Source organism: Anopheles cruzii, chromosome 3, assembly GCF_943734635.1.
Source record: "Anopheles cruzii chromosome 3, idAnoCruzAS_RS32_06, whole genome shotgun sequence".
NCBI lineage: Eukaryota > Metazoa > Arthropoda > Insecta > Diptera > Culicidae > Anopheles > Anopheles cruzii.
This window is the reverse complement of record NC_069145.1, coordinates 11,863,665-11,887,896: the sequence shown is the minus strand read 5'-3', so window position 1 is coordinate 11,887,896 and position 24,232 is coordinate 11,863,665. Positions and strand designations below refer to the sequence as shown.

Sequence of the window (24,232 nt, the reverse complement as noted above, 5' to 3'; positions counted from 1 at the left end):
AAATGGCAGTGCTATGGCGGCGCGCACCGTACGCTCTTTCAGAGTTCTCCGGGCCCAAAGGTGTCAAGCAAAACGTGCACAGGGAAGGCTCCGTGTTTGGTGACCACTCGGCACCGGCTTCGTCTCCTGCGTCTCCTCTCCTCCGTCTTCCGTAAGGTCGCCGCTCGTGCCGATCACTGTAGACGGTTTCCAACTAACACCTTTCAGACCGTCCGACTGATCGTTGGATAACCTCTGCCTCGAGAAAACACCGTTGATATCTTCCTTCGAGGAATTATCCGTCGATTCCAACGAGCCTTGATGTTTCGTCTTGTCACCCCACTACTGATACTAGATGCTTCGCTGGCTACATCGTCCTCGGGCTGCACTAGTTTCGACTCACGGATGACCTGGTGCTGCTCGCGGCTTCCAGCAAACTCTGCAGGCACCTCTGGCTCCCGTTCTGCTATCACCATTACCTTATTACCGCCGAGACCGTACAATGGTAGCGGCGAGCTCCTCCCTTTCCGCTCTTCCAGCGGAATCGCCTGGAGTGTATCGCCTCGTAGCAAACTTACTTCGCTACCGGTGTCCACCGGTCGCGTCGTATTTGGTAGAACCGATCGTCACTGGAACATTGGGAACACTGGTCACCACACATACTCGTTTTGAGCTGATGTTATACTTTGCCAACTCCGTGCATTGTTTTGCAATGTGCCCGAAACCATTACACCGGAAACATTTCGTCCCTCTCTCGTTTTGCAGGCACTGTCTTGAGAAGTGGCCCTGTTCGCCACAATTAAAACATGGTTTTGGTTTATTACGCTCGACATTGGCCATGCTTCTACGCTCGTCATTGTCCGTGCTTCGCCGGCCGTCCTTTGCGCTATTGTGGCAATCCTGCTTCCAAATTGTTTTGTCTTTTGGGCGACTTCGTTCTGGTTCTTTCGCTCGTTCGAAATCGACCAGTTTCTCTTTCAATTTTTCTACCGTTTTTGCCTCGTAAAGCACCGACCGGTGAAATTCGTTGGCCGTAATACCATCGATAATATAGCCACACACACTAGCTTCGTCGATTTGGGTGGCCATTGCGATGCGCTGCATTTCGTAGATATAATCCCTGACCGTCTCTGAGGCCTTTCTCTTACGGTTGATCAATAACTTGTGCTCAACTTATTTCGTCGTTTGCTGCATCGTCGTCGTTACTACGCCGTCTTTGCCGTCTTTTTCGTCGTTGAGTTGCACACGCACCCGTCGATCAGTACGCGCACGCTTCTTTCTTCGTTCACCTTTTTCACAATACCGCCCAACACATTCGCTTCGTCAAAACGTCATTGATACTACGCAAAATCCCGGTTGGTTGAGCCTGTCACTTGCGGTCGCCCTGTGAAAGTTCTACTATAGTCACACCTATCTCGATCCTGGTGAAAATTCCGTCACCATTCCCACATTTATAATACTTTTCACGGCATTACTTCACTTGAACGGTATTTTTTACCATCAAGAAGTGGAACATTAAAATCCGAAATTGAGTTTGAGCCATAGTTTTGAAAATAATAAAAATAGCGTCACTCTTAGCACAACAATTCGCAAGCTTTTGAGAGAATATCATGAAATTTTAATAACTTTCTTTAAACGGTTAGTACTAACTGAAAACCTCCACTTTAATCTGGAGTAGAACTTCGACTATTTGTTCGGTGGAATGGCGTGGATTTGAATCGTTCTTTTCTCCTTTCTTCAGCCGCCCCTTATAATAATTGTGTGCCGAGCAAACGAAATTGGTCGTTAATGTCTAAATGGTTCCACAAAAGACATTGTCACTGCTGGTGATGCGGGTAGAAAATTGCTTGCCGGGCAACTTATGTCTTACGGGTCCTTAATTGATGGGCCTAAAGATCGAGTTTGATTGATGAACGTTCTTCTGCGTATTTAAAAACATGAAGAGCTTCGTTTCCATAAGCTTAGGTCTCGTTCCCAGCGAACGATTAAGGAGTACTAGATCAACTGTTCCGTTCCGTTCTGTTTGACAACTGTATAGAAACGAACCGTCACCGTTCGCCGCCGCCGCCACCTATGTTAGCCGGAAAAGCGTCCCTAAACTGTCTGATTTTTTTGTGCTGATCAATCTTACCCGAGGGTGAATGGTTTCGTCATAAATCAGGATTAAAATCTAGACAAAAACGGATGACTTATGGCCGCATGAAGTGCGGCTGTTAACATTGCACCAATATATTCGGGGATTACAAAGAGTCATCGAAGAAACTTGCACCTTTTTTTTGTTGGTCTGTTGGGCGGACCTTCTCGCATTATTGCCTACCTTATTCTGCCGTGTAGTAGTGGCCCGGCAGAAGTTAAACCGCGTGTCCGATTGCTCCGCACCCGCCGGGCAGCCCGGGGCAATAACTTCCGTAAATCCCCCTGGCTGGCCTGGAGTACAGAAATTAAAAACAATTTTTTTTTGCGCCAAGATTTACGCTTTCTCCGAGCGGAGGAGAACCCTATGCCCCGTAAGTGCAATAAATAAGGAAAAATCATTTTAAAAATTGAGTGCCCTCCCCGCAGTCCTCGGTCCTCTCCCCCCGGTTGCTGGTGTCCTTAATCTGCCTCATCCCGGGCAGCTCAGCGTGACGCATTCCGGGCTTGGGATCGCCAATGTTCGGGTCCGAACGAACTGTGCACCGCTCCCTGCACCTTCCCCGAACCCCGGGGTTGTCCTTGTGTGTCGCCCGAAATGACTCTGGACATCCGACGACTTATTATTGCCTCTCGGAGGAGCCCACCCGCTGCTGACTGTTGGCGTTGGTGCCAGAATTTATAGCACTCTGGCTTTATGACCTCTCTCTCTCTCTCTCTCTTCGCCTCTGGCGTACCCTTCGTTAATGCCTGCCAAGCCTCGGATGGGATTAATCCTGTCCCTTTTTTCTCTCTCTATCTCTTTTTCCGGGCTTAGGATTATGGTGAATTATTTAAAATTTGATAAAGAAAAAAGATAACACAAACTTCTCCAGCGCCACACCACGAGTCACTTGTCGCGTAGAGAGAACGGGAGATAGAGAGCGGGTCCCCTGCCCCCCCGCCTTATCGGCGCTTTCTCTTTGCCCGGTCGATGGGGCCACTGTAAATTATTTATGGCGTTATTGGTCAATAATTTTCGAACCTTTTTCGTTCTCATAACCTTCACAGCACCCGTCCCGATGGAATCGATGCTGCCGATGCCCCCGATGCCCCCGGTCGGGTTTCAGCTCGTGCGCGACCCCGGCACCGGCCAGATTCTGTTCCTACCAGCCGCGGCCACAATCGGTAAGTGTTCCGGCACGTGGGGAATAAAGATGAGGACGTTGATGATGAGACGACGGTGTGTGGGTAGTCGAGTTTATTGTTCCACTCACCGACATGCAAAGTAGTGTACCACTAAAACATAAAAAGAAAACACAACAATGAGACAGAGAGAGGATGGGATAGGGGTAGAGGGTGGTAATCCTCGGTTAGAGAGGATCGATCAGTTCCGGTTGTTACAGCATCGCTCGAAGGGCGATGAATAAATTAATTTCCAAGTCCAAGCCATCCAAGTCAAGAGCATCGTTTGTCGTTTATTGTGTCCTATTAGTTCCGATTGTGTTTTGTTTTTTTTGCTGCTGCTTTCATAAAATTGTCTGTTAAGAAGAGGCGCTTCTTCCTGGGGTGCTTTTCTTTTTTCTTCGGGTTTCGGATTTTATTAGCGGGCCCCCGGCCGGCCTCAGTTCAACCTGCCGCGGACACACTGTTCCTTTTCGCTTTCTTCGAGTTAGAAATTTGTTTAATTATCGCTTCGTATACCGCTTGTACTTACATATGTATTGTATTTTTTTCTCGTTTTTCTTTCTTTCTTTTCCCATCCTGTTTTTTTCTATTTCTTCTCTTTCTTTTCGCCCTTCTTTAAATGGTAACCGAATTAACGAATAAATGCGCCACACGCCTATACACACACACACCTACAAACGCGCCTTCCAGCCAATCCGCCAAACCTGCTCGATAAAATCTATATTTCTTGTATAGAACCATTCCAACAAGCGGTCGTGTGGCCGTCGTACCCGCAGTCGGCCACGTCGGCCCTCCAGCCGCCCCATCTACTGCTACCGCAGCTTCCCCAGCAGCCGCAGCAGCAACTGCAGCCGCCACCACTGGCCCCGCTGCAGGTCCTTAGCTCGGACTATCTGGCCACGGCCAGTACCACCCTGCACCAGGTAGGTCCCGTACTCCACGTTTTTAACTCCGGCCATGCGAATAAATCCTTGATCCTTGTGCCATTCCAGCAACACACACAAACGCACCATAGCACGCGTTACCTGGCGCTGACGTCGGATTCGAGCAGCAAACGATCGACGACGTCAGGGGGAAAACACTCGACGTCCGGCGTCTGCGGTGGTTCGTCCACCTCGTCGTCGTCCCTCGTTCCCAGCTCCTGCAGCCAGCCGGTAATACCGATGCCCATCCACGCGCCGCATGCATTTATCAAGATCGAGGACTGTACGGCGGCTGCGGCGGCCGCAGCAGCGGCAGCCGCCATCGGATTCGGACCGATGCCGAGCTGCTCGACGTCCCATCTGACGTCGTCGCTGTTCGGGTCACTCACCACTGGCGATCACCACACGGACAAAATGACGACGACGCTGGCCGGGGCCAACCACCACCATCTAGCGACCCTAACGACGCCAACCGACGCCCTGGCCGCCTCGCAGCTACTCTTCCACCCCGGCAATCTGATCCAATTCACGCCGACCACCACAAACAAATCGCATCCTGCCGCGCTGCTCGATGCGTCGGCGATGGGCGCGGGACTCGCGTACTCGACCGTGGCCAACCCGACTCCCCCACCGTCGGCACTTCCGGCGGCCACTCCATCGCTGTTGCTCTCCTCGACCTCGAACCACCAGCCGCCGGTCCTGAATCCGCCGATTACGGGACCGATCGGGCCGCAATCGCTCGTGCCGGAGCTCGTTCCGACGGTGGCCAGCAGCTGTCTGACGCCTCCACCGGATTCTACCGGCCACTCGGCTGAGGAGAGCGGTACGATGGGCGCCACCGAGCCGGAGGTGGTGGTGGCCGAACCGCCGGAGGTGCAGGACGCCAACATACAAACCGACACGCCGGTCATGAGCGAAGACGACAACACGCAGCTGGCCGGCGGCTGCGGGGACTCGGAAGTGACGGAGCGTCCGTCGCACGACGGGTCCGCCACGCTGACCTCCGCTTTCCACGCGCTGACCAGTGACCCGCTGTCCTGCCATCATGGCGCTGTGCTCATCAGCAACCAGACCACCGATCCATCGGCCCACGAACCATCGGCCGTTGGTGTCACTGTCTCCAACTGTGATCGGGTGGACATGGAGCTGGAACCGACCAAAAAGCATCCTCCGCCGCTGGCAGCGATCCAGCTCGAGCCGGAGAACCTTTCGGTCGGCGGCAATGCATCCGCCCCCCGCCGGTTAACGAAGCTGGAACTCCACTCGCCGACCCAGCCGGAGTCCGTTCCTCCGATCGATTCCGTTCCTCAACCACCGCCGCCGCCGCCACTGGTGCCAGTGTCGGCCGTCGTCGTCGGCCATCAGGAGCACCCGGTCGATCTGAGTGGGCTCGAGCTGCTCTCGCACAGTATCGAGGTGTTCCAGAAGAAGGCTTCGCTCATCAAGAAGGAACCGATCTCACCGCAACACCCGACGGCGGAACCGCCCGTCGTGGCCGTTCCGACTCTAGTAGTGCCATCGACGCTCCCTCCGGCGCCTCCTGCCAGTGAGCCAGTACCAGTCGCGGACCAACAACCGCCCGCTGCCTTCGTTCCGCTTCCACCGACGTCCGTTCCGGAGGCGTTTTTGCGTGCCGACGAACCGATGGGTGGCCTGAACCTGCTGTGCGCACTGGCCGAGCAGCGGTTCCAGGAGGAGGGCATGTTTAAGAAGGACTCCCCGGCCACCACGGCCAGTTCGAGCAGCAGTTCGAGCAGCAGTTCCAGCAGCGCGAGCAGCACTGCTCCGTCATCGTCCTCGTCGTCGCCGGCTTCGCATCCCGATTTGTCGGGCAGCGACAAAGGGCATGTTGAGAGTGCCGGGTCTTCCCCCTGCGCTGGCAGCATCACCCTCCCAGTGACGGTGGAAGCCGGATCCGGGTCGAGGAAGCGGAAACACAAGCATTCCAAAGAGTCGAAGAAAGCGAGCAAAAAGTCCAAACAGGAGAAGGAACAGCGGCGCGCGGAGAAGCGCCGCAAGCATGGGTTGCCGGTGGACGGTGGTGCCGGCGGGCAGCAGCAGCAGGACGGCCAGTTCGGTGCCGAGATCAAGGAGAGCCTGTCGCGCGTGAAAGCGAAACTAGCGGGCGCGGGCGGTGGAGGGGCCGGCGCGGGCGGCCGGTGTGGCTGTAAGGATGGCCACGAGAAGGACCATCGCTGCTGCCGGACAGTGCAGTGGCCGACGGCGAACGAGCTGTTCAGCGTGATGGAGTCGGACATGAAGGAGCGCCTGGAGCGCATTACGCGCCAGTGCGAGGAGAAGAAGCGCGAGCTGGAGCAGATGAGTACGGCGGCGGTGGCCAAGGTGAAACCGATGGCGGCCACAGTGGCGGCCGCCGGCAGCATGGTGCGGATACCGGAGCTGAGCAAGAGCTACTTCGGTGGCGGCGGAGGCTTCGGTGCCGTAGCGGCGGCCGGTGGACTGCTGGGCAGTGTCATCCCGACGCCTGCCAGTGGCATGCTCGGTGCTTTCGGATCCGGCACACTCGGTGGCCACTCCCAGCCCCTGGGGGGGCCCAAGTTCAGCACCATTCCGGCCCTGTCCCCCAGCTTCTCGTCGTCCTCGAATTCGACGACGTTCGTGGAGCTTCCGAAGCTCAGCTCGGACACGGATTCGAGCGGTAAGCGAGACCCGGACGACGATGGGTGCTGCTCGACGCTGACCTACTCGAAGCGCAAGGGCGGCATCCCGCGGAAGCACGACGAGCTGACGCTCACCGAAACGATCGTGGCGAAGAAACCGAAACAGAGTCTGGTCGGGTATATCCTCGCCTCGAAAAACACGGTCGGCGGAGGAAAGGATGCGTCCCAAACGCTGGTCCCAAAACCGGACCCAAAGCTGCAGCAGCAGCACCACAACCACTGGAGCCACGCGCTGCATCAACAATCGGCGTCGGCCAACAATGCGCTCGTCGTGCCCAAACACCAACCTGCTACGGGGCCTTTGCTCCTCGGCCATCCGATCAGCGAGTCCAAGTTCAAAAAGTCGCCGATCCACTCGTCCAAGTTCGAGAGCAGCGCGGCCAGCGACGATGCCAGTAACCTGTCGGACAGCTCGCTGAAGAAGATCAAGTCGCCGCCGGGTGGTTGTGGAGTCGCCGGCGCCGGAGTGTTTGCGTTCGAGGACGAGAACAGCAAACCGTCCGAGGCGGCCTTCAGCATCTTCGGTGGCAAGCCGTCGATCTTCGACAAGGTCAAACCGGGCGTTGGCTCACCGTTGGGGGGCTTAAAACTGTCACCGGTGAAGGCGGCCGTCGTGACGCCGCTCATGAAATCGCAGCTTCAGCACCACCTGGCGAACGGTGGAGTGGCCACACCGGTCAACGGGCACGCCACGACCACGAGCGTGGTAAAGCACAAGAAGTCGTCCCGTGGCAGCAAGGAGCGCAAGCGGCGCAGCTCGGAGAAGAAGCGCATCGACCAGCGCTGCCTGCTGACCAGCGCGCACCTTGGGAAGGACAAAACACGGGTGCTGACGGCCATGGGCGGTCTGTTCTACGCCGGATGTCTGAGCGCGGTCCAGCCGCCCGACATCTACGCCGTTACGCTCGACGGTGAGCGGGGAAATCGGCCCCACATCATGTCCCGGGAGGAGGTCCTCCGCGATGCGGTAAGTGGCAACAACAAAACGTGCGACTTCTTTAATGGAAGTATTGTTCGTTGTTAGCTTTCTGCCATCTTTTAGGTAGTTCCTCGGTTCCGTGTCGATAGAACCTTTCATCTTTAGGAGCGATCCCCTCAGAGACCTATTTTTCAATACTTTCATAAGAAGTGAACCACTGTGCTGCCAAATCGATACTCATGTAACGGAACAAATACTAGTCCGAAAGAGCAACATCTGGAAAATACAGCGTGGGGCTTAACAGTTCCTATCCGACATTTTCGAGATAGGTTTTGACCGGTTTAGCGATGTGGGGTCGAGCATTGTCATTTTGAAAAATCAGCTTATCATATCTTTTATCCCATTCTCGCCGTTTTATGGCCAAAGATTTGTTTCAAATGCATTAATTGTTGTCGATGGGATTGTCCTTCAATAATTCTATTAGGTTTTAAAAGCTCAAAGTATACCACACCTTTCATATCCCACCATATGCACAGCATAGCCGTTGCAAAGTGAATATTTCGCTTTGGTTGCGATGGACCTAGTTCACCAAGCTGTATTCAGGGCTTTTAGCGTTTAGGAGTCTTGTAGTGGTCAACTCCTATCATTCCTGCAAGTTCTTTTTGCATTTGAAATGCATTTCGTTTGGGCAATGCTACCAAGTCTTCATCATCAACCTTTTTTTACTGTTCAAGTCGCTCTTGGTCTTGGAGCCATGGACCCATGGATGTTCAAATGCTTTAAAAAATGTGTTGTTTAGACTTTAACAAAAAAAACCTATACTGCGTTAGATGCGTAATGACAGTAGCATTCAAACAGTATATTTCATTAAAAAAATGTGAAATGTAAAACCTCCATTCATTCCAAACCATTCATTGTAAAACCGCACGAATTAATTCACACCCCTAATAATACCCTCTAACCCCCGTGTGTCCGGTAGATCCTGGAGGTGGCCCCCAAGTCGGTGGACGACATCATCCCCGGGACGCGGCTTTGCGCGTACTGGAGCCAACAGTACCGCTGCCTGTACCCGGGTGTGGCCGCCGAACCGGCGTCGCCCGACCCGGAGCAGCGGTTCGTGAACGTCGAGTTCGACGACGGCGACAGTGGCAAGATCGTCCTCGAGGACATCCGCTTCCTGATGAGCGACTACCCGATCGTCGGTAAGTACTGCGTCCTCCGAGCTCCGAGCGACCGCCCCGCCGCACCTCCGCCGCTGTTCCCGATTCCCCACGCGCTAAGCACACCACTTTTAATTTCCCTTGCCCCCAACCCCTCGAAGGACTCCGTATCCCCAACGGAGTGTCCCCGTGTGGCTCTCCGGACGAAGACGAGCGAGCTGTGTGTCATTGCCGTGCTTTGTATTTTATTTTCGCTCTCAGATCCGGTCCTAAGCCGGTGGTTCCGTTCGCACAACCAACCTCTGCTCTCTCGTTATCACTCTATGTCTCTCTCTCTCTCTCTCTTCTCTCTCTTTTTCTCTTTCTCTCGCTTCCCCCCATTAACCCCGTTCCGCCTGCCTGCCTGCCTGCCTGCCGCCATCCTCCCTTCTTCCCCACCAGCCCGCCACGTCGGTCCGGAGTGAAGCCCATTTTTATGCTTTCCGTCCGCCGCCGCGGTCACCACACCGTAGCGCGATCTCGATGTGTGTGTGTGTGTGTTGTCCGTTGTTTTTACGTTGGTTTTTCTTTCTTTTTTCTTTTCTTTTTCTCGGATTTTGCGTTTCAACCACCACCACCACCAACACCACTACCACCAACTACTAAATCGGCGCGCCACCTCGGCGTGACTTCCTCTACCACCCGCCACCTACCCGTATCCCGATAATAATGTGAACCTACGCCACCCGCCCGCCTGCGCGACCCCGTCCCGGACACCCGGCGTGTGTGTGTGCGTGCGTGTCTGTGTGTGTGGGTCTCTGAACGGCAACCGGAACTCTCCAGAATACGATCCCAATCCTCTTCTATCGCTAGGCAAGCGCAAGCGACAGCCAAGTCACCCGGACCCGGCCGCCACCCAGCTCGGGACGCTCGGTCCGGTCAGTGTTCTCGGCTCGTTGTCCAGCACCCTTCCAGCATCACCAGCGGTCGCGGCATCAACCGCAGCAAACACCACGACGCCCCTGCTAACGGCCACGGTCACACCGATGATGTCCCCACTGGTATCGTCCGGGGCCGGCGGTGGTGGGTCGTCGATCAACAGCTTCGCCCTGGCGACGGAGCGGGCCGAGAAGCGGCTGCACGACGGAGCGTACCGGGAGGAGCGCCGGCGGTTGAAGAAGATCCGCAAGGACAAACTGCGCCGGCTGGCGGCAACCAACGCCGAGCTGCTGGCGGCTGCCGCTGCCACTGGCGGCGGCGTCGCGCACAAGCACAAAAAGTCCAAATCGAAGTGCTACGACGAGCTGTGCAAGCACCGGAAGCACAAGAAGCGAAGGAAGCACAAGAAGCATCATCGCGACGCGGACATGCTGGTCCCGGTCAGTCCCGTCAGCCATCATCATCATCACCACGGTGTCCCTTCATCGCCGGATGTCGCTGGGGCGGGCTCGATGGACGACGACATCTCGCAGGGTGATAGCGCCTCGCAAACGGCCACCGGCGGCCAGTACGGTGTGGCCCCGCGACAACGGGGCGTTTCATCGTTGGCCGGCGGCAGTCCGATCATGTTCCCTCCGGCCTCGAGTGCCGGCGGCGCGGCCGACAAGGAGGACACCATGACGGAGGAGGAAGTCAGCTCGTCCGTCACCGAGAGCTCCGGCTCGTACTACGTAAGGGATCACCGTACCTCAGGGGAACGCAAATCCGATGACTCACTTCCGATTCTCCCTCTCATTTGTAGCAACCACAGAAGAAGTCGGCGGCCGGAGCGGATCGCAAACCGTCGACGGAGCAGAACGGCAGCAAGATTGCGGCCTTCTTGCCGGCCCGGCAGCTGTGGGCCTGGTGTGGCAAGGGGTACCGCCGGTCAACCGGTCGCGTCAAGAAGCAGTTCTACAAATCGATCCAGCGCGGCAAGGAGACGATTTCGGTAAGCTGGGGCGCGCCCGACGGTGAGAAGTGGCGGAGCGCTAACGTCCAATTTTGGTTCGTTTTTTTTTGTAGGTTGGCGATTCGGCCGTGTTCCTGTCGACAGGGCGCCCCGATCGGCCCTACATCGGGCACATCGAGTCGATGTGGGAAACGTCCACCAACAACATGGTGGTGCGCGTCAAGTGGTTCTACCATCCGGAAGAAACGCAGGACTGTCCCAATCTCAAGTACCCGGTAAGCCCCGACGCAGCTCTGACCACTCTGGGGATCCTTCTATAACTCGCTGTGGTACCCCTTTCTCTTCCCAGGGTGCCCTGTTTCAGTCGCCGCACGAGGACGAGAACGATGTGCAGACGATATCGCACAAGTGCGAGGTGCTGGCGTTGCGCGAGTACACCGGCAAGTTCGGGGCCGATCCGAAGCAGTACACGGCGATCTACGACAACAACGACACGTACTATCTGGCCGGCTACTACGACCCCACGGTGATGACAATCAAGATGCAGCCGGAAATCGAGATTCTTCCGGCGAACGAGCGGTGGGTCACCAGCAGCAGCAGCAGTACGGCCGGCGTCAAGGGCAAGGGTCACGGCCCGTCGACTTAAGCAGCAGCATCATCCGAAAGCAATTGCAAAAGCAATGGGTTTGTGTCTGTGTTTTGTACCAACTTCGGTGACAGTTTGTGTCTCGCTCTACAAGAGCCTCTCGGATATCAGAACGCAGAGCGCGTTACAAATCAGGCTTAGGCGGTCGCTTTACAAAAGTGGCCATCCGCGTTTAAGTGAGCTCTAGGTTTAGGCGGGGCGTATATTAGGAGTATAAGAGGCTAAACCATCCCCCGTGCGGGGGCTTCAGAGACAGCCGAAGACTGTACAGAGCTGAAACTAATCATAATCGCGTAGTTAAGGAACACACCGTACTTTAAAGGCCCTCTAGAGTGTAAGTGTGTCACTTAAAGTAGGTAGGCGTAACGTGTAAGTGGCACGAGGATTCCTCGGATGAAACTGTACATAAAACGGCGCAAGCGGCAGTAAACGAGAAAACCCAGTTACGAAAACCACCTTCCAATGATGATTGGGGCGGCAGAGCAGGGGCTCCCTAAGAGGGCACCGTGTAGTGTAAGTGACCCATCCCAGCGTAACGAGGTGTGCGCAATTCTTATATCAACCATTGGTACTGAGTGTCTATTTATCACGCAAACCTTCGGAGAATTAAGCCCTCGCGAGAGAGAGCGCGCATATATTGACTGAATCCGTTGTCCGGCTTAGGCGTCAGTACAATATACGAAATAAACTTTTTGCAAATCGTAAGAATCGTAATCCTTTAACACAGTAAGAGACACAGAGGAAGAGAAAAAGTACGAAACAAAAATTAATCAACAACAAAGAGACAACCAAGAAATCAGCAAACCAAAAGAGCAAACAAATGAAACGAGAAAAAGAGAAAATTATATTTTTCTAAACGATTTGATATTTATACAGTCAGTGAGCAACCTTTATCCGTAGTCGGTTGTGGACCCGCAGAAACTGAGTGTACGTGTGTGAATGAACCGAGTGTGTTCCCTCTGTCCTGCGTAGTGCTTAGGTTGGTCCGGTCCACGCGAGAATCCGACCAGCGGCCTGCGACACGAATCCACTGTTGCGATCGAAAACTGAGAAAGTATATTTGAAGAGCTTTTTGGAGAAATTATCATTACCTCGGATATACAGATTTTTAACAAACGGAAACGCACGCACGTGGCGTGGCGTGGCGCGAAAACTATACCCAAAATTAAACTGAAAAGCGAACAAAATTTATACCACCACCTACCTTTAGGAAACAGAGCAAAACTTATACAGTGTGGATCGGCGGGAGCGCCGCGGGTTCGGGGCGGGGAACCATATGGCTGTTGCTTAACTGAAAGTGCAATAATTCAAATTAAAGTCGCGCGGAGTATATCAACCGTGGGCAAATCGAAACAAATTAATAGAATTAACAAGCGCGCACATTTATTTGATGTTTTGGAGCAAATTTTGCAGCCCGAGCAGCGTGTTGAGTTTTCATGTTTGTGAAGAGATTTCAAGAAGGAACTGAACGCGGCGGTTACAACAGGAGACGGACAGTGCCGGACATCCCTTCCGGAAAACCGTAGAAACTCTTTTGTGTCCATTCAATAGCTCAACCACACTTAAGTCTCTCTCTCGTAGGCATAGAAAACAGCCCCAAAAAGTAAACAATAAAACTCTGATACGTAAACTTAAGCAACAACACAGCAGCAGCACCTACAAACCAAAATCGGTTCCTAGACACAGCGATCGATCGATCATTGCAACCCGTTTTTTGCAACACTTCACTTACACAATAAGGCGCCGCACAATAGGAGGAAGAGAACGCAAGAGAAGCGGAACGTCTGGTGGTTAGTTTCGATTGGTTTTTTGCTTCACTTTCGTTGTGTACATTACCTTGTAAATTGTAAATAGTTGCGCGAAAGATTCGGTTCCGGCGATCCGGACACACCGAACCGTTTCTTTGTCGATTTTGTCTGTGTAAATACATTAGTGCGTCGCGGTTTGCAAATGATTTCCTGTACGATTTACAAGCGGCGGAGGCGAAGCGAGATCGTGCATCGGTGCTCGTCAATTAGAGGAAAACAATCGTTTTGTAACACAATCCTTAACACGGGCCTTCTGAAATGGCTAGGCAGAAGAAGGACGCGTTTTCGTCACACGGACGTGGAGAGGAAGGGAAAGCGTCTGAATCGGAAATGTTAAGCGATTCGTTTGATCAAATGTGTAACTATATTACTTCGCCAGGAAACAAACTGCAATAAGAATTTTCTATTTTCAATGAAACTAAAACAATTGCGTCCCGAGTTTTTTTGTTGTTCCTGTATCCGAAAGAAAACGTCGAGCTTCGCTGTGGCAATAAAAGTTTAAAAGCAATCGACTCCGACTCCGAATTTGTGCCGAACGATCGAAAGAAATTTGGGGAACAAACAGGAACCAACCGTCCGTAGACCATCCGTCTCGGTGCACCGGTTAATCGGTTTATAAGCGAAAAACGTACGTTCGAATCCTGACAATTGCATTAACTTGAGTGCAAAACTTTAAGTTGGCTCTGCCCGTTCTTTTTTTAATAAATAAATACAGCATCGCATGCGCTTCGCGATCGTGTAAGGATCGACCCCTGAAAGCACCAAAAGCCCTGTGCACCTAGTCCGCTCGGCAAACTAGCGTCGCCTGCGGTTCGGAAAAAGATTTTTCGTTTGCGACCATGTGCGGTCTCAAACCGACCAGCGTAACAGGCGAGAAGGATCACTGGAGCTAGCTCTCGACCGGTGTACGACAAAAAGAGAAGACACCTACACTGCTAGCTGTCCTTCTCACGCCACCATCCGTATGAGAGAAGAGCATCGAGTCTACGATCATCGACCGATCACTGGCGAGCGAAAGAGCCAACGCTACACGCGGGAGAACGTGATACAGTCGAACCTCTGTAAAAAAATCAAGATTAAACGGCATAAAATGTCAAAATAATAGACGAATTGCAGTTTACATTTGTTTTAAATGTTTTGACTTTTGAGCGCGTTTTCTTTTAAAACGAAATTCATTATCTTTTATTAGTATTTGGCTGGAAAATTCGTTCGGACGGTTTTCGAGCAGAGGTTTGACTGTATTGTGCTAGAGCGAGTAGGGAAGATCGCCTGATCGTGGGAGCGTGAAAGAGCAAACCTAACGTTTGATACAGTACGTCTCGTACAAACAGTACGTTTGAAACGAAAGATCGTCATCGTGAGGTTCCCTATTGGGTAAATGTTTCAAGTTCAAAGTAGAATCATTTACAGTCCCCAGAACTAACTCTCATCGCAATTTATTGATAAACACAATTTAAGATTTTGAAACAATGCAATTTTATTACATCAGAAAAATTTCCTCCTTTCCCATTCTCATCAGTGGGACACTCAGTACAATGATCTGGGATGCGAGCTGCCGAAGAGATGCTGCCACGATTTGGGCCACCGGAAGTTGGCTTCGTCCTGCCCAGCCGGAAGCAAGATATCGCCACTAACGGCGTTCAGAATTCGTGCCATCGTAAGTCCCTCGCTCGTGTTGTCGCCTTCCGAAACGTACATGAACAACAGCACAGTGGCCACGCCACGGTTGGTCAGTAATTCCAGCAGCTTTGCTCCGAACCCTCCACCGTGTATGGCACCACCCGGCGGATGCTTCGTCCACCGTTCATCCGCCGTCAGCCGGGAAGCATTCGGGGTTCGATCATACGCTTCGTTCGAGACGTAACTGAACGGTGCCGCACGGATGTTGGACTTTTCGTGTGAAAAACAGCTACTCAGAAGGTATACTTGGGCAAAGTGGCGATCACGCACGAAATCGGCGCACTGTTCAAGGAACTCCCGTTGAAGCGAGGAACCGACAAGTGGGGCACGCAGCTGCAATACCAAGAGGCGCTTCGATTCGGAAAGGTACAGCTCGGCAGTGGTGGTTACGGAACCGGTGGGTTCATGTTCGAAAGCGGCCGCTCCAACGATTGGTATCAGGGCCGGATGCCAAAGTTGGCCGATTGGTTCGAGTTGAAGCGTTTCAACGATCGCGTCCACTGCCAGCTGCGGAACATTGCCGACACTCACGGACGGTACGATGAAGCTGTAGCCGGTGAAATCGATGTCACGCTTGAACGAGAACATTCTCTGCTGCTTCAATGTTGATGGACGAAGCACATGAAGTGCGAAAGATAGCCGAAAAGCAGAGCTAACGGGGTGGAATATTCAAAGATAGCACCAGCCGGCAAATTTTAAACGAACAATGAGTTGACAAGATTTTGTTTACATCCCATTTGACGTTTCGATGGTGAGCGCGCAGGATCATATGCACCAAAGCGCGTAACGCTACTGGGTTCGTGTAGTTTTTCGTACTATTTTATGCTCCAAGTCTTCACAAACTATTCTAAGACATTGGAACATGATTCTTTTTCACGTAAAGAATAGATATTGAGCGTCGTTTAGGAAATAATAAGTTTGTCTCTTGTGTGTCTCTCTGTCTCTTATGCGTCTCGAAAACACTGTACAGTAACGGCGTAACGCAATTGCAATCGCACCAAGCTGTCAAATCGGTTGCATTGTTTACTTTGATTCCCGGCACTGTTTTGTTCTGATTATCCTGAAACCGCTAACGGAAACCAAGTGCTATGGTAGATGTGAAAAAGTTTAGCGAAACAGACCTTTACGGTCTGTTCGAGGTGGAAATATCGGCAACCGAGCAAGAGGTATTTAGCGGTTTGCAAGTAATCCCCACCGGTTTCCAGTTCTTTCGTATTCAACCCATTCTCTTCCGCCACAGATCCGCAAAGCGTACCGCAAAAAAGCCCTACAATGCCATCCGGACAAAAACCCCGACAACCCGAAGGCGGCCGAGCTGTTCCAGGAGCTGTCGAAGGCCCTGGAAATCTTGATCGACGTATCGGCCCGTGCCGCGTACGATAAGGTGCTGAACGCGAAGAAGGCGGCCAAACTGCGCACGAAGCAGTTGGACAGCAAGCGGCAGAAACTAAAGGCAGACCTAGAGGAACGGGAACGGCAGGCACGGGATGCGGCCACGACCGGGGGCTACAAAAAGGCCAGCAGCAAAACGCCCGAGGAGCTGTTCCAGGAAGAGTTTGATCGGTTGCGCAAGGAGGGATCGAAACTGATTCAGGAAGAGCAGGAACTGATGCGCAAGCAGCTACAGGAGGAGCTGCGTCTCATACAAACGGCCGCGACCCCGACCTGGGATCCGTCACAGCATCGGGTGAAGATACGCTGGAAAGCGGACAAAAACGATCCGGCGAACGGTGGCTACACGGAGGATATCCTGCGGAAGTTTCTCACAAAATACGGTGACCTCAATGCGCTCGTCATGAGTCCACGCAAGACCGGGAGTGCGTTGGTCGAGTTCAAGGGCAAGGATGCGGCAGAAATGGCCGTAAAGTACGAGCAGGGCCGGCTGGATAATCCGTGCACGTTGGAGTGGATCGGAGAGGCTCCGGCTGCGACGAAACCGAAGGCTGGAGGCCGATCTGCAGGCGGAGGAACCATCACCGATCGGGACTACGAAAGCCTAGTGTTACACCAGCTGCGACAGGCCGAACAGCGGAAGCGGCTGATCGAGCAGATGATGAAAGAGGACGCCCAAGATGGCGAAGAGGCGAAATAAAATGTTTTGTGAAACACACATTTCCTGTTTTAATAATTTATTGTTTCGCGAATATCCGGGACAGTCAGGTGAAAGTGTGCGTCCCATTAGTTTGACTGTGCGCCCGCTCGGCCCTTTATCGCGTCTTCGACGAGTTGAATCAGGTCCGGCAACTTGCTCACATCCTCCCGGGCGATGGCTGCGTCCTCGGTGATGTATTGCGCAAAATGCATCACGTCCACGTGCAGCTGGAGCCGGATTTTGTCATCATCCGAGGCGACGACGGACGTTCGATCGCCGGTGGCCACTTGCCCGCCACTTGCGGTTGCACTCCGATCACGCAAGTTCTTCAACCGACGCAGCGATTCTTCCGTTTTCTGCACGGAAGTGAGCGCTTCGTCGATCACTCGGTAGTATCTGGGTTGGTGAAGGAGAGAAAACGTCTTCCGGTTAGGGGTTGCTGCAGGACAACCGACCGCGGCATACTCACTGCACGCTGACGTGACTGTAAACGCCACACAAGAACTCTCGCATCGCTTCCGGGCCAATCATTGTGGAGTAGTTTCGCCGGAATATGTCGGTAGGGGCGAGCACCTGCTCGACGTACGGACAGCAACGGCTGGGCAGCTCACGGTTCGTTTTCCGGTACAGCCTCGGAATGTCACTGACCTGTCTCAGTTGCACCAAACTACCGCCAATCAGCTCCTCAACGATGGACCGCTGAACTAGAGTTTGCTTGGAACGGAAAACATCTCCCGACTCGCCAATTACCGCCTCTAGTTCGGCCCTCGACAGCCCTGCGGGACATTTGTCCGCCGCGAGGTTTACGATCGAAGGAATCTTCAGCACGATGTTACCCAGATCGGAATAGAGGGCGACGAGAAAACGTATGCGTGCCGTTTGTTGCTCGCCGGTGGCCTCGTCCGGTGTCGGTCCAATTGCTCCGACACACCAAACCGTCAGCCGGGCAAGAATCTGCAGCGTAAGCTTAAGGAACCGATGGAACAGCTGCGGCAGATAAATGCCTTCCTGCCAGCAGCGCGAAATGGCCGTCAGGGCAGAGGAGAACTGGGGCACGTTGAACTGTGATGCCGATATGCTTCCGGCCAGCTGTCGATCGGCCGGTTCGCTGCAGATCGCCTCGAGCGCCGAACCGATCTCTTGGAAGCGTATCTGAAAGTAGACCGGAAGATTCCAGCGCACCTGAAAGCTACGATACTGCGGGTGCGCTTTGAACACGGCCACATCTTCCGGATCGTCCAGAATCTGCTCGATGCGCTCGAGGAACTCGAGCGTACACTTGTACTTCTGATAGAAGGCGTCCGGATTGCCCGGCGCGAAGATCGAGGACATGTTCGTCTCCATCCGTCTCTCCACTTCGGCCCAAAAGCTGTTCACCACGAAGCTGTAGCCCTTGACCTTGCCGTTCCGTTTCGTGAGCTGGCAGAGTTGCTTCATGCGCATCGACACAAAGTCCAGTATTTGATTGTAGATCCCCGTGAGGCCCTGCGGAGAGTTTTGTAAACTCGCTTCCGAGATGACCCGGTTCATGAACGGTGCCACAATGTCACGCCGAAACACTTCCTCCGCCGTACGGCACTCGTCGAGGGTGCAGTAAATGCGCAGGCAGCGTTCCAGCTCTTTCGGGTCCGGTGCATCCAGCGCACGCAGGAAATACTCCTGCAGCCGACCCAGCAGCTCGTTCCACAGTTCCTGCGCCAACTGCTGTTGCCGGGCGTCGAGAAAAGTTTTGCAAAACTCTATATTAAACTGCAATTGAATTGACTCGAGGGCGGCCCGTTCCAGGAGCGTGGCATTGATGGAATCTCGCCGTTCCCGAGCTCGCAACATATTTTCAAGCTTCACCAGCGATGCCTGAACCCGGCCCAAACTCTGGAGCGATTTTTTGTGGGCCCGTAGTGCCTTCTTCTGCTCGAGACAGTTGGCGATTTCGTGCATGCTGCCCTCGAGGGCCGCCTTTACTTGGGCGATCTCGGCTAGCAGCTTTTCCAGTGGCCCTCCGATCGCTTCGATCTGCTGATCGAGCCCGATCAGGTTGGCAGATAGATCGACGAAATCGGCATAATCCTGATTGATCAGCTCGATCATCGCCGAACGGAGCACCTTCAGGTAGAGACCCAGGTCGTCCCGGATAATCTCCAGGCTGCCGGCATTTCGATTCTCGTGCAGGAACTCGTCGACGGAGAAAGTTTTCTGGGCAAACGAAACTCCGGTTTAGTATCGACCGCGATTGTTAAGGCGAAACGCGGGCTCTTTACCTTCATAAACTCGTTCTTATCGAAACACAGCGTAGCAGGCCCTGCCGGCAAGCTGAATAGCTCGCCGCCACTCGCCGCCGGTGCTACCTTTTCTTCCATCGTGTCGTCCGAGAAGTGCTCTATTCAACGACCGGAAAGTATCGCAAAGTGTGAAAAGTAATTCTTAACCATTTAACACCATTATTTGCCCGATTACGTTCTGACACATCATCAGTCGGGGCTGGGAACGAAAACAATAAACGCGATGACAGTTCTCGCGACCGAAAGGGTTGCTCACTGTTTGGATCTCACGGACGTTCTCTCACCATCAGCACCAGCTATGGATGCAGATTTTGAATTTACCGACAAATTGGCACGACAAAAGTTGAATAAAGTGGACGTAGATAGGTTGCGGGCGTTCTGAAATGAATGAATTTCAAATTGATTCGATTCCATTAAGCGGATGGGACCGGAAATCGTGTTTGAATTGTGCCGGTAAACCACTGCTCAGCGTTCAGACCAGCAGCACCATCGCATTCCAATGCTCATAAGCCGGCACTATCATTCGCCAAGGATTACTTTTCAACGCAACGTTCTCGACGATGCACAATATGCTTTGGGAATGTTCTACCCGTTTGCGATTGATTACGGTGCCACAATAACCGGTGAGAACGGCGGTGGAAAGTCCCGCAGTAACGCTTCGTAACGCTACCGGAGCTGCATTCAGCAGTCGCAATGTTTTGATTCGGGATGCAATTATAGGTTGCTGGTTTGTTGTCATTACGGGGCACCCATTACGCGGTGCACTGCGGGTAAATGTGATACGAAACCAGGCCATCAGGCATCAGATCAGTGTAATAAATAAACCAAAAGCGTGGCCGAATTTGTGTGGAACGCAGTTGGCACGGCTGCTACGGCTGGGCAGTGCACCTCTTCGAGGAGGTCACAACTCCGCAGTCCGGTGGGGCCCACGGACAATCAATCGTCGGCGTAATCGGCAGTCCGCAAGGGCTGTTGGGCGCTCATCGATCAACAATCTCTCCATCGATCGTGGCCGATTGCGATTCGGGGGCCAAAACTGTGCGATATTCCGTTTGGTGAAACATTCTGCAAGCAGGCTGTGTCCGTGAAGCAAAGTACAGTTGGCTGAATGCACTTCTTCTCTTGTTTCTTCTATCGCCGACGAAAGTGTGATATTGGTGTCCAGCACCAAACGAGATGGATGACTATAAGGTGGAGTGCGAGTGAAAGAGACGGAACATTTCAGTGTGAAGGTGCCGAGGGGAAAACGCGAACCGGCGAAGGTGGCACATCTCCTGCTGCTGTCACGGTGACGTACTGTCGTCGTGTTTGAAATCCTGTTTTTATTCGCGGTTCGCAGCATTTTTTGAGGAGCGCCATTACGAGCGCGACAGGACGATAAATTTCCCAATTAGGCGTAGTGACCATAATAGAAGCGCGGTGTTGTTGGGAGAAGTAACAGTCGCATCCGAAAAACCATCGCCATGAAGCGAAAGCAGTATGGCAGTGTTACGAATGTAACGCAAATGTTGGCCGACCGGCCGTATTGGGACATCGAGAGCGTACTGCGGAACCGGCTCCGAACCGCGCCCCAGTTCGTGGACAACATCGAACTGGAGGTGGAGCTGAAAGGACACAATGGATGCGTGAACTGTCTCGAGTGGAGCGACACCGGCAGCATCCTGGCCTCGGCTTCGGACGATTTTCACGTCATGCTGTGGGACCCGTTCCGGCACAAACGGCTCTACGATCTGGTCACCACACACGAGGGAAACATCTTTTCCGTGAAGGTAATGTCCGCCAGGGGTGGGGCGGGGGGGCGGGGTGTTCCTTCATCCAGCTAACTTCCGGTGCTTGTAGTTTCTTCCAAAGCGTGGCTACTCACTCTTGGCGACCGGTGCCGGTGATTGCAAAACGTTCGTGTTCGACGTGAACCGCCAGAATGACTACCCGATCCGGAAGTGTACCTGTCACATGCAGCGCGTGAAGCGGCTGGAAACGTCGCCGAGAAGCATGCAGCTGTACTGGTCCGCGTCCGAGGATGGAACCGTACTTCAGCATGACCTTCGCCAGCAGCACAACTGCGATGGGCGCGATGCGAACGTGCTGATCGACCTGAAGAACTACATCTTCGGCATTCCGGAGATCAAGTGTATCGCAATCAACCCGCAGCGGCCGGAACTGATGGCCATCGGAACGAACGATATCTACGTTCGGTTGTACGATCGGCGGATGATTACCTTGTCCAAGGTAAAGGTACCGCATGGCCGGTTCCTGCGTGGCCACCACTGAAAGGCGTGTACTCTTCTCTTCTCCCCCTCACAGCTCGCTGGCTATGAGATCAATCAAGGGTCCGCCGTTACGGAGGACAATATTCCGAAGGATGGGTGTGTGAAGTACTTCTCGCCCGGCCACCTTGGCTCGATGGAGAAGGCCCTCGTGTACAACCAGAAAGCGGTCACGTACGTGACGTTTAGTCCCGACGGCACGGAGCTGCTGGCCAACATGGGTTCCGATCACATCTATCTCTACGACATCAACAGTACCCGCCATCCATTGGTAGGCGCCCGTAAGCCGGGCACGCGGATGTTCCAGCTTCTAACATCGTGTCCATTTTCTCAGTTCCTACAGTTGCCAAAGCTTCCTGCTCCGGCTCCGAACGGATCGACGATGAACGGCAGTGTCGATGACTGTGCCACCGGCAAGAGTGGCGGCGAAAAGATGAAACACAAGTTTCCGCCCGACGTGGAGCTGTTGAAGAAGGAGGGCAACGCCAATCTGGAGAAGAATCAGTTCCTGCAGGCGATCCACAAGTACACGCTCGCGATCCGGAAAGCCAACAGCCAGGATTGCGCCATTCTTTACCTCAACCGTGCCACGGCACTGATGAAACGCAATTGGTTTGTTTCGGACAAGAAGACGAGGCGAGATCAGTCCTAACACTGGCTTCGTGTTTATCCTATTCAAGGTACGGAGATGTTTACGCGGCAATCCGCGACTGTCACACGGCACTCGCGCTGGATCCTCACTACGTGAAGGCACACTTTCGGTTGGCCCGGGCATTGCTTAAAATGGGCCAACTGCAAGAATCGTTACTGTGCCTCGAGGAGCTGATCCGTCGGTTTCCATCGTACGCCAAAAATCCGGGCGTGCTGATGCTGGACAAGGACATCGGCATAGAGATGGACAAGGTGCGCCACCGTCCGACTGATAATGGGACTGCTAACGAGGTAGAGTCTAACTCGGAAAAGGAGAAGGTAAGGCCGGTGTTACGCTGTTGACCTCAACGCATCCAACGATTCGTGTCGATTTCAGCACTGGCGTTCGCTGGCCGTTGACTACGAGGACCGCTACGTTGGGCACTGCAATACGAAAACGGATATTAAGGAGGCAAACTACTTCGGTGACTCGAACTACATCGTGGCAGGGTAAGTGTGTCCGGCAGGGCGCTCTGGGGGTCACTGTACTGTACTGTGTATTGTTCCGATTGCGGCAGCTCCGATGACGGGAACTTCTTCGTCTGGGATCGGAAAAGCGGAATCATCCACTCGATCTATCACGCGGACGAGCTGATCGTGAACTGTGTGCAGCCGCACCCGCACATCTGCCTGCTTGCCACGAGCGGTATCGATCACGAGGTGCGCCTCTGGTCTCCCCAGTCACCGGAGAAGGCACTGTCGTCCGTGCGGCGCATCAAACCGATCGCCACGGTCGTGCTGGAGAACCAAACGCGCATGCAATCGGATCCGTTCGACTCGATCGCACCGGATCAGGCGATCTGTCGGACTAGTTAGCTTTTAACGCAATTGGTGAGTATTGGTTCGCCGGGCTGGCCGTTTCTGCGTTGCTTCTCTGACCGTCTTTCCGTTGCATCCGCAGATTGCCAATCTACTACTTGTGATTAAAGCTAGCATTAATAAATTATTCGCGAAGGTACGGTTTTTATAGTGGCTCGTTAGCCGACCGCACCGAGACATTGAATGATCCGTCGCATCGTGAAGCCGAACGGAGCCGAATAGCATCGCTACACGACCACCAATGACAGCGTTTATGCCGCAGCTTTCGACAACCAGCGAAGCCCGAGAACGATCAACGAGGGCCGAAAAATTTCGGTTTTTTTTTAATATTTTGTCAACTATTTACCATTACTATATAGTTTTAAAAATTCATTGTGATTGAATTGGCAGATCGTGGATTTTGCGTACCATTATGTCTTCTAGATAAAAGGGTTTTCTTACCATCATCGATCGTTAGTTTTAGTTTATTCGAATTGTAAGTTTATTGGGCCGTTTGTTGAGGAGAAAGTTCGGCACACCAAATACGGCCAATCGGACAGCACTCCAGTTTATCGGTGTTTGAACCTAGGGTTATGTTTCTATTGTCCACCCCTATTATTTTACGCCTCTCAGCCGTTCGTTAGGATGAGATTTCGGTTCCGTTGTGTGTGCCGGTTCCGGATGTGGCTGTTCGTATGTCGCTTCCATAGTTCAGGATGCTCCCGTCTGCGATGTGTGGCCGCAGTTTAGAATGTATATGTGGCAGAGAAAAATAAAATCAAAATAAATTCACCAAATAAGAATGAATGTTGGATTTAGATGCTTTCATGTGACGCCGAAATAATGTTCCTGCCACTCATATTGCATACCTTAAGGAGTATTCTTTATTTGTAAAGCGCCTAAATGTTGGCAATCAGCCTTCAGAGTGAAACGTTCATTCTGAATTTGAAACGAAGTCTTCCGATAAATCCTTTAGTTATTTCCACATAACTAAATTCCAACAGCAGAATTGGTAAGTGCCATCCGGCAAAACTACGGCCAGCCTAGGATCAACCATAGTGAACTTCGATCGGCTACTTAGTTGCTCGGTGAAGGATGATTGCAACCGCAAACCTGGCTCCGGGCGAACCGAGAGAGGGT

General features: G+C 53.1%; 5 protein-coding genes across 5 annotated transcripts in view; 3 read left to right on the top strand and 2 right to left on the bottom strand.

Annotated features, from left to right (window-relative positions):
• LOC128269850 (uncharacterized) overlaps positions 1 to 11,478 on the top strand; it is a 65,860-nt gene extending 54,382 nt beyond the window's left edge. Inside the window, exons 8-16 of the mRNA XM_053007255.1 lie at positions 3,163 to 3,279; positions 3,970 to 4,202; positions 4,272 to 4,485; positions 4,519 to 7,850; positions 8,782 to 9,004; positions 9,785 to 10,611; positions 10,683 to 10,871; positions 10,946 to 11,107; positions 11,182 to 11,478. Coding sequence (XP_052863215.1) covers positions 3,163 to 3,279; positions 3,970 to 4,202; positions 4,272 to 4,485; positions 4,519 to 7,850; positions 8,782 to 9,004; positions 9,785 to 10,611; positions 10,683 to 10,871; positions 10,946 to 11,107; positions 11,182 to 11,478 — 5,594 coding nt within the window. The remainder of the gene's footprint in view (positions 1 to 3,162; positions 3,280 to 3,969; positions 4,203 to 4,271; positions 4,486 to 4,518; positions 7,851 to 8,781; positions 9,005 to 9,784; positions 10,612 to 10,682; positions 10,872 to 10,945; positions 11,108 to 11,181) is intronic.
• Positions 11,479 to 14,790: 3,312 nt separating this feature from the next.
• On the bottom strand, positions 14,791 to 15,570 carry LOC128273556 (proteasome assembly chaperone 2). Its single transcript, XM_053011550.1, has one exon. The coding sequence runs from the start codon at positions 15,552 to 15,554 to the stop codon at positions 14,814 to 14,816; it is 741 nt and encodes a 246-aa protein (XP_052867510.1). The 5' UTR covers positions 15,555 to 15,570; the 3' UTR covers positions 14,791 to 14,813.
• A 432-nt stretch (positions 15,571 to 16,002) lies between these two features.
• LOC128269849 (dnaJ homolog subfamily C member 17) lies at positions 16,003 to 17,058 on the top strand. The gene is made up of 2 exons (XM_053007253.1): positions 16,003 to 16,132; positions 16,207 to 17,058. The coding sequence occupies exons 1-2, from the start codon at positions 16,055 to 16,057 to the stop codon at positions 17,056 to 17,058; spliced, it is 930 nt and encodes a 309-aa protein (XP_052863213.1). The 5' UTR covers positions 16,003 to 16,054.
• A 67-nt stretch (positions 17,059 to 17,125) lies between these two features.
• LOC128272594 (conserved oligomeric Golgi complex subunit 2) lies at positions 17,126 to 19,415 on the bottom strand. The gene is made up of 3 exons (XM_053010430.1): positions 19,317 to 19,415; positions 17,528 to 19,251; positions 17,126 to 17,454 (listed from the first exon to the last, which is right to left on the bottom strand). Exons 1-3 carry the CDS (start codon positions 19,413 to 19,415, stop codon positions 17,145 to 17,147), a joined length of 2,133 nt encoding a protein of 710 aa, XP_052866390.1. The 3' UTR covers positions 17,126 to 17,144.
• Positions 19,416 to 20,157: 742 nt separating this feature from the next.
• Positions 20,158 to 23,444, top strand: LOC128272247 (WD and tetratricopeptide repeats protein 1). The gene is made up of 8 exons (XM_053010020.1): positions 20,158 to 21,106; positions 21,177 to 21,566; positions 21,642 to 21,875; positions 21,939 to 22,216; positions 22,285 to 22,573; positions 22,632 to 22,744; positions 22,813 to 23,125; positions 23,196 to 23,444. The coding sequence occupies exons 1-7, from the start codon at positions 20,801 to 20,803 to the stop codon at positions 23,108 to 23,110; spliced, it is 1,908 nt and encodes a 635-aa protein (XP_052865980.1). The 5' UTR covers positions 20,158 to 20,800; the 3' UTR covers positions 23,111 to 23,125; positions 23,196 to 23,444.
• Positions 23,445 to 24,232: the final 788 nt, after the last annotated feature.

What these genes read in the sequence shown, in the direction of transcription:
- LOC128272247 (XM_053010020.1), top strand. Translation starts at nt 20,801, where the DNA reads ATGAAGCGAAAGCAGTATGGCAGTGTTACGAATGTAACGCAAATGTTG. An exon ending in ACAGTACCCGCCATCCATTG is followed by an intron (nt 21,876 to 21,938) that starts GTAGGCGCCCGT and finishes CCATTTTCTCAG; the next exon opens with TTCCTACAGTTGCCAAAGCT. An exon ending in CTAACTCGGAAAAGGAGAAG is followed by an intron (nt 22,574 to 22,631) that starts GTAAGGCCGGTG and finishes TGTCGATTTCAG; the next exon opens with CACTGGCGTTCGCTGGCCGT.
- LOC128272594 (XM_053010430.1), bottom strand. Translation starts at nt 19,415, where the DNA reads ATGGAAGAAAAGGTAGCACCGGCGGCGAGTGGCGGCGAGCTATTCAGC. An exon ending in ATAAGAACGAGTTTATGAAG is followed by an intron (nt 19,252 to 19,316) that starts GTAAAGAGCCCG and finishes TCGTTTGCCCAG; the next exon opens with AAAACTTTCTCCGTCGACGA. An exon ending in TACAGTCACGTCAGCGTGCA is followed by an intron (nt 17,455 to 17,527) that starts GTGAGTATGCCG and finishes TCACCAACCCAG; the next exon opens with ATACTACCGAGTGATCGACG.
- LOC128273556 (XM_053011550.1), bottom strand. Translation starts at nt 15,554, where the DNA reads ATGTTCTCGTTCAAGCGTGACATCGATTTCACCGGCTACAGCTTCATC.
- LOC128269849 (XM_053007253.1), top strand. Translation starts at nt 16,055, where the DNA reads ATGGTAGATGTGAAAAAGTTTAGCGAAACAGACCTTTACGGTCTGTTC. An exon ending in TATCGGCAACCGAGCAAGAG is followed by an intron (nt 16,133 to 16,206) that starts GTATTTAGCGGT and finishes CTTCCGCCACAG; the next exon opens with ATCCGCAAAGCGTACCGCAA.